The 7,563-nt window shown below is 37.7% G+C and overlaps 1 protein-coding gene across 1 annotated transcript; it reads right to left on the bottom strand.

Annotated features, from left to right (window-relative positions):
- Positions 1-556: 556 nt before the first annotated feature.
- On the bottom strand, positions 557-7,168 carry trappc3 (trafficking protein particle complex subunit 3). Its single transcript, XM_015608266.3, has 5 exons — positions 6,999-7,168; positions 4,910-5,007; positions 2,757-2,856; positions 1,752-1,934; positions 557-1,530 (listed from the first exon to the last, which is right to left on the bottom strand). Exons 1-5 carry the CDS (start codon positions 7,038-7,040, stop codon positions 1,411-1,413), a joined length of 543 nt encoding a protein of 180 aa, XP_015463752.3. The 5' UTR covers positions 7,041-7,168; the 3' UTR covers positions 557-1,410.
- Positions 7,169-7,563: the final 395 nt, after the last annotated feature.

The following is a 7,563-nucleotide window of genomic DNA, read 5'->3' as shown; positions in this document are numbered from 1 at the left end:
TGCACACGCACCGGTGAACTTGCAGCCCTTGATTGCTTCCATGTTGCTTGAGTAAACATCTGAGACAAATTAGGCCCTTGTTATTGTTGTTTGACTTCAGCTGCACTGCAGGTATAACAGTCCCCAGCAGTGTAAAGGCCTCTTCTTGATAACCTCAGGAGAGGAACAGGGCTGGTGCCACAACACTTCATTACACACGTGTGGAGGGACCTGCCACAGACTAGGCACTTGCGCTAGACACACAGGTCCCATTCTCTACCCGGCTCTGTGACCCCTCCCAGACTGACTGAACAGCACTGAACTTTCCATAAAGCCTGTCTTCTACCAGACCATGCAAGACTGCGGCTCTGTTCTGATTTAAACAAGGGCCCCAGTCTCTACATGTTGCTTTTAGGTGAAGGATAAAACTTGCTTTTGATAAGCTTGTAAGAAATAAAAGAGTTCTGTGCTATGTAATGCATCTAATGATTCAATTATGTGAATTTATGGAAATAAGCCGACAAATACAAACAGGTGTGGCAGCATTTAAGAGCATGGAGAAGAATGAGACACTGTGCTCATTCAGTTAGTAATTTATTACATTTGATACATTTTCCCATTGGTAAATAAATACACTCACATGTGCCACATATCCTTTACATGACAGAAAAAAGAGACAGAATCAAAAAAAGGAAACACATGGCTTTTTACAAGTTATGCCAAACTATGAGATGCAAATTCCACAAGACTGAAAACTTCTTCAATATGGGGCCAAGAGAGGAGATAAAGATATCCCTAGTAAAAGGGGATACATGGTACATCTGTGCTCAATTACAATCCAAATTAAAATGAGCCTGAACACACGTCCCCTGTTTCTTTCATTCAGCAAAATAATGATGATGAACTAAAGAGAACAATACCACTTAGTGCTGCGGTACTATTATTTTCCTCAAAGATCATTCAAAATGTGACTAAACATTAGGTATACATTTCTTATTCATTGATTACAAATTCCATACGGATTTTTGGGATATTTATAACAACAGCAATCACAAGAATCATCTACTTCATGAGTCTTCCTAATGAGATCAAGTGAGATGACCTCTGAATATCTGAAAAGGGCTCTATATAAAACTCCAAGTTAGGAGAAGTGAGAATTCACTGAGAGCAGAAAAGTCTCAGGTGGTTTCAATTGTCTAACCCAAAAAAAAAAAAAAAAAAGAAAGTAGAAAGATGGCTGAGGATGTACTGTACTGCGATGCCTGAGGAGACAGAAAGGGAGTCCGATGTTTTTCTTTTCTTGGTTTGTTTTTTCTTTGACTAACTGTAGGTCTGTGGTTCCCACCGAAACTTCACGATAGAAGTCTATCAGGTCCAAGGAGCTGGAGCTTTCCAGAACGAATACATCACACATCACACATCACAACAGCCTCATTCGTCTCCTGCAGGCAAGTTTTCCTCAATCCTCTTGATGAATTTCATGCGGATCTCTGTCACATTGTCTCCTCTTAGCGTGTCTTGAGCAAATCGCACATCCACAGCCATTTGAACCTGAGGAAACAGGTCACAAACCCTTGAATATGATACAAACAGCAACATCAAATGGCCAAAAAATACATTATTTATGGTTAATTGTCCAGTTATGAGCAGTAGTAAGGAACAGCAATTTTGTTTACAACAATGACTAACAATTTGTTCCCTCTGTTTCTGAACTTTGCAACAGATCAGTTTGACCCACAACAAAACAGGAGGGTTCACAAACATCAATTTACCATCTCCAAAGCTCCTCTCAGCACTCCACACAGCAAGTTAGAGTAGATTAGAGTGCTGTGGTTGTCTGGAAGCTCCACAAAGTCCACCAGTGGGTTGCTCTCCAGGATGAGAGAGAACTCATCTCCAGCAGGGCTCCAGTTAGTCACACTGGGGGTGATGCCCAGGTACATCTTGAAGGCAACCTGTTCATGAAAAACAGTTAAAACCCTTAAGGCAGATGAACTGAACAACCCAGTCTGAATACTGTTAACGACTCACGTAATCCAAGTGTGATATTCAGGTCAGTCGTTTTTTTGCAGGTCAATAACATTCTTTGCAGGTACTGTTTATGCCCTCAGGCAAACTGAGCCTCTTAAATAACCTGGGTGATATTTTTAATAGCAGAGAACAGAAGGTTTGGAAATTTTGACCTGACACTGGCTTTTTGAACTCTCCCCATGGAAGCGATGGAAGTGCTAAAGGGCTCAAAGACTCAGTATTCTGATCAGGAGCCCAGTGCTCTGAGCAAACAGACACACGGTAGATTAACATCTGACAACGTGGCCCACAGAGGAGAGCAAAGAGAGAACAGGGTGGGGGGAGACAGCAAAATACTGTCATTCTTTCAGTGTGAACTAACGCTTTCTGCAGCGCAATGTTTCGCAACTGGTCTAAGTAACAATACATCTGGTCATCATGGACCAGAGATAACAAACGCTGGGGAACAGGCAGCTTAAGTCTCTCAGACGCTGCAAATGGCTAGCCAGCTGAATTTATGGTGGCATAGCTAGAATATTTCCCCACCTGCAAGATTAAGAAAAATCAAAACAATAGGAGACATGATGAAAGCTGCAAAACTATGCAGGCTACTGGAGACAAAAGTTCAAATCGCAGTCACTTGCTTTTCTGCACATTTACAAGGTTATTTGCATCCAATTCTCTCTCTCCTTCACTCTCTGTGTCCGTGTCATACTTCAAATGGGTTATGCATTCAACCTCTAATTGGCTCAGGATCTTTCCGGTACCTTTGCAATGACATCAGCTGTTTCTCGGAAATCCTGACACCTGCCTACGCTGGAGCGAGCCAAGAAGTCCTCAATGAGTCGTACTCCAATATTGTAACCCCTTCAAAAGACAGAAACAAAGACACAAAAGAAAGAAAGGAACATTTTGTCAGAGAGCTTCAGAACAAAAACAACCTCCTCGTCTTTTATGATGCACCGTTTCATTTTATTTGTAATACTGCCACATTTCTTTGCTAAATACTTTCATATCAAGTTCATAGCAGGGATAAAATGTCAATGAGGAAGAAAAGGCTATCCTAACCGTTCCTTTTTATTACATTTATTGTATCAAACAGGAACTAGAGAATAGCTGAACCAGTGCTCCATCTCTGACCACTGACAAGATAAGCTTTAAATAAAATTAAAGGCCAATTCAAGCTACCAAAATGCTCTCTCATTATCACCTCTTTTCTTAAAAAAAAAAAAAAAAAAAAAAGATCAGCCTTCCAAATGATTTCTTCATAAAAGTGAGAAAAAAACAACAGTGCAAACCAACAGTGATATATCTTTATGGACATTAGCTCAAGTTCCTTTTCACAGAGGCAGTGGAATTTGTCAGTGTTCTGTAGCACCACAGCCTTTCATTTAAACAGAGAGAACCACGGCCACACAGTTACCTATTCATTTTACATCATGCTGTGAGCAGGAGGAGGTCCCTGGGGGAATATACTAGTACATTTTACCTTCTTCTGGCAAATACCATGCAGTGGACTACGCCCCTCATCCACAACAATACTGTGGAGAGAGGTGGAAAAATGACCAAAAATGACGTCCTTCACCTCTTTACGGTCTGTGCTTTTAGACACAGCACAGCATTCTAGTAAGATGTGCCATGCCCGGCAATTATAAGAAACTAAATGTTCCCTGGAAATACTGTACTGTGTAAAAGTCAGGCACCACTCTTTGTTTATTTCATTTCCACTCAAAATGGCTATTAAGTACAAGGTGCCCAGTTTCAGGTGACATTTCTGAAGAGATGAAGTAAGACCCTCCACTTGCAAAAGAAACTAAAATGTTAAGGGAAAAAACTGGAGAAAACTGTGGACCTACTGACCCAGAGTCCACATTACTCAATTTCAGAATCTGAATCAGAAAAGAAGCAGACATTTTTAAGGATATTTCACCTAAATATCTGGACCAAAGTATAGAACAAGGTTTGTTTTCTGTTACATTGTTGTACAGATTTGGCCCTATTAGTTTTTGCTTAATGCTGCAGTTTAGTGAACACCAAACACAAAGGCTGTGTCTCTTTATTGTGTTGTAAAAGGGTATGCCTTGAGTGTTGGCATGTTTTCATTTCAGCCAGCCACCTTTCCAGGTGTTTTGCCAAATTCTGCCTCCCTGCCTTTATCAGTTTCCCTTTGGGTGGATGCATATCACGCAGCAGATTGGGCGTAACAAATTATTCTTGGGTTTTGTTTTTCTGTTCATAAATAAGGGTTAAAGTAATCTACAGTAGATATAAGAATCGCTAGCACAATCTGTTGTGCCTATGGAACTGTGTCACTTCTTGTACTGTATAATGGGGGATGATAGCCTGTACGTCCTATTACTAGTTCAGAGCTCAAAAAAAAAGAAAAAAGAAGAAGAACCATAGAACAGTTGATCCATAGAAACAACAGATTTTAATCTGACCAAATGTTGGTCTTTAAAACTTAATACTTTTGGTTCGGACCAAACTAAAAAGTCTGAAGGTCCAGACCAAACAAAAGTAGGTATGTAGAAATCCTAAGAATTAACTTAGGAGGGGTGAAATAATTTACTATTCTTTTGTGGCGACTTTTTTTCTGCAGAAGAAACAAAGTACATGACATTAAATACAAATTAATACAATGCACTTCTTATGTTTTATGCATTGTTTCTCCTTACTCTTATTATCTGCTTACAGTATAGCTGCAACAGGTAATAATCATCCTGTATCATTATGTATTGTGTCTTTACCTGTAATTTTGTTCTGCAATGCATTTCTGTGTTGTTGAATGACAATAATAAAGAGTAAATCTGAATCTAAAATATCTGAAAAAGTAAAAAAAAATCTGATTTGATGGGTGGTATCTGACTTTTGCACATTACTGTAATATATGGCCTAGAAAAAGAGAGCAAGAGAGACTCACATTTTCTCAAGCTGCTTGTTCACTTCTTCATCATTTTCATAATCTTTACATAGCTGAGTGACCAGGGCTCCATATGTAAGAGTAAACAGTTCAGAATTCTGTAAGAGAAAAGGCAGAAACACATTCAGAGGAGAAAACAGGAATTAGCTTTTTATTGCTTAGTTTCAATAACATTAAGAGCTACCTTCCATTTACACTCTAAGAATAAATGATTAGCAAATAGCACAATTAACAGTTATAATAATAGATACATTTCTGGTATTTAAAGGGCAAGCACAGCAAGTTGAGTCAGATTATCAACAGGGCTGTGGATTTTAGTAAGAACCTGGCAATATGATACATATAACAATACTAGCCAAATCAGTTTATCCTAAATGTAAACTATTACTGTGCTATTCAAGGTTTCTCAGTGTAGTTTCAGCTGGTTTGAGAAACACTGCACTACGGTACTGCAGGGCTGTTACCCTTTGCCGAGGAACAATGCTTTCAGCTGAGCAGATCATGTGACTGGTTTCAACAACTGAAAGTCTTGGGCACCTCCTTGTGGCCCAGCATGAACTTAAGCAGAAAGGTGCAAATAAAACTACATTACTATACAGAACATACATATCTGAGCGTTTTAATAAATGTTTAAGACAAAATACTAGCATATAACACACAGTCCCTTAATTGTTTGTCTTTAATATGATTCTATAATGAAGAAAAAAATTAAATGGAGGAATAAAGAACACTGAATTAAAAATTGACTAGTATTGCAGTACAGAACAACATATCACAATACAACATTTTCTTAAAGCCCTAGTAGTTTATATAACCTAAAATACTGAAAAACTTATACATATACATTTTATGGCACTTGAATAAGTGAGATATCTGAATGATGTACATAAAATGTTTTAATCAAGATAAATTTGTTTATTCTAAAGAAAAGGGGCATTGCTGAGATGTACAGATTATTAGAAAACTTTCATTTTAATCAGGGGTGGGGGATAGGGTCCTAAAATAATATCACAATATTTCAGGGTATATTTGCGATAGAATATTCCTGGCAATATTCTATGACAAAAAATAAATAAAATAAAATTAATATAAAAATTTATGTAGTGATATTATTGCATACTATATGATATGGAATACCTCAATTAAGATTTACATCTTAATGGTCCCTATGGCCCTAAAGTAACATCACAATACAATAATAAGAGTCCACATAAAAATAGTGAGTTGCTGAACAGCTTTAATTGTTGCACTAGGAGTGGCATAAAGTTATACAAAAGCAGTGTGCAAGACTGGTGGAGGAACTTGCTTAGATGCATGAGAACTGTGTTTAAAAATAGGGTTATTCCACTTTATATTGATTTCTGAACTCTTAAAACTTTATAAATATGAACTTGTTTTCTTTGCATTATTTGAGGTCTGAAAGCTCTGCATCTTTTTTGTTATTTCCACCATTTCTCATTTTCTGCAAATACATGCTCTAAATGACAATATTTTTATTTGGAATTTGGGAGAAATGTTGTCAGTAGTTTATAGAATAAAACAACAATGTTCATTTTACTCAAACATAAACCTATAAATAGCAAAATCAGACAATCTGATTCAGAAAATGAAGTGATGTCTAAATTCTTTTCCAGAGCTGTATGTGGGGCTGTATTTCTCTAGACTCTGTACTGTAGCTTTTACAGACTAAGTCTAAGAGGTTATTGTCCATTAGCATTCTCCATAACACCCCAAACAAACATGAAAACACTGCAGAAAACAAACCAGCTTAACTTAAAGCTCCTATCGGACTGTCTAGCAACTATCAGCCATTCATTCTTACTGAATTTAACTGAACCTGGATCCTCATAGCCGACGTTTACTTGGCCGAGAATCACTAACCACCCAACATCTCGTAAACATCTTATTTCTGTATCTGATACAAAATCACACACAATAAACCTGGATTAATTCTGTATATAAACAAACTGCAGGTAGCTGAGTTAGCTGGCTAACTGCTAGCTGCTCTGGTAGTGGAGCTGCAGTTATACACCATTAGCCACAGCAGCTAACTAAAGGCTAACAGCACCGACACACAGCACGCACTCACCATCTTCTTACTGTCAGTGGATCTGTTAGACTGCCTGGACATGGTGTTCGGTGTTGCAGCGCTGCGCAGGCAGATTACAGCCTATATTTTATTAACCTGCTCTGTAAAACAGATACTGCTCCTGCTCCTGTATCGATTCCAAAGCTACTTCCTCTATCACTTCCTGTATGTCGGGTGTTTTTTCTCGCGTTGATTCATGGGAGTTGTAGTTTTTATGTAGTTATTATCAATTGAAATCTTGCTACAGTGTTGTGCCAGTTCACATGAATTATGAATTTTGTAAACTAGTTTAAAATTCAGTTCATACTAATTTTAATGAACATAAGCTAAGTTTAAAAGTAAAAAATTAACCCTTAATAAACAGGCTGCTATTATTTTATACTATAACCCCTTTCTACCCATCTATCCATTAGTAGCCTAAAATCATCACTACTCCCAAAATAATGTTTTATCATATATCATGCTGATTTTATACTGGAACTACTTCTCATTTCCACAACACAAAACAATATTAAATGTTTATACAACGCTCTTTTAGTGCCACTCCTTAAAAAATTAAATCAGT

Source organism: Astyanax mexicanus, chromosome 3 (assembly GCF_023375975.1).
Source record: "Astyanax mexicanus isolate ESR-SI-001 chromosome 3, AstMex3_surface, whole genome shotgun sequence".
In the NCBI taxonomy this organism is placed as follows: domain Eukaryota; kingdom Metazoa; phylum Chordata; class Actinopteri; order Characiformes; family Acestrorhamphidae; genus Astyanax; species Astyanax mexicanus.
The sequence above is the reverse complement of the archived record's forward strand: the minus strand, read 5'-3'. Positions and strand labels throughout refer to the sequence as shown.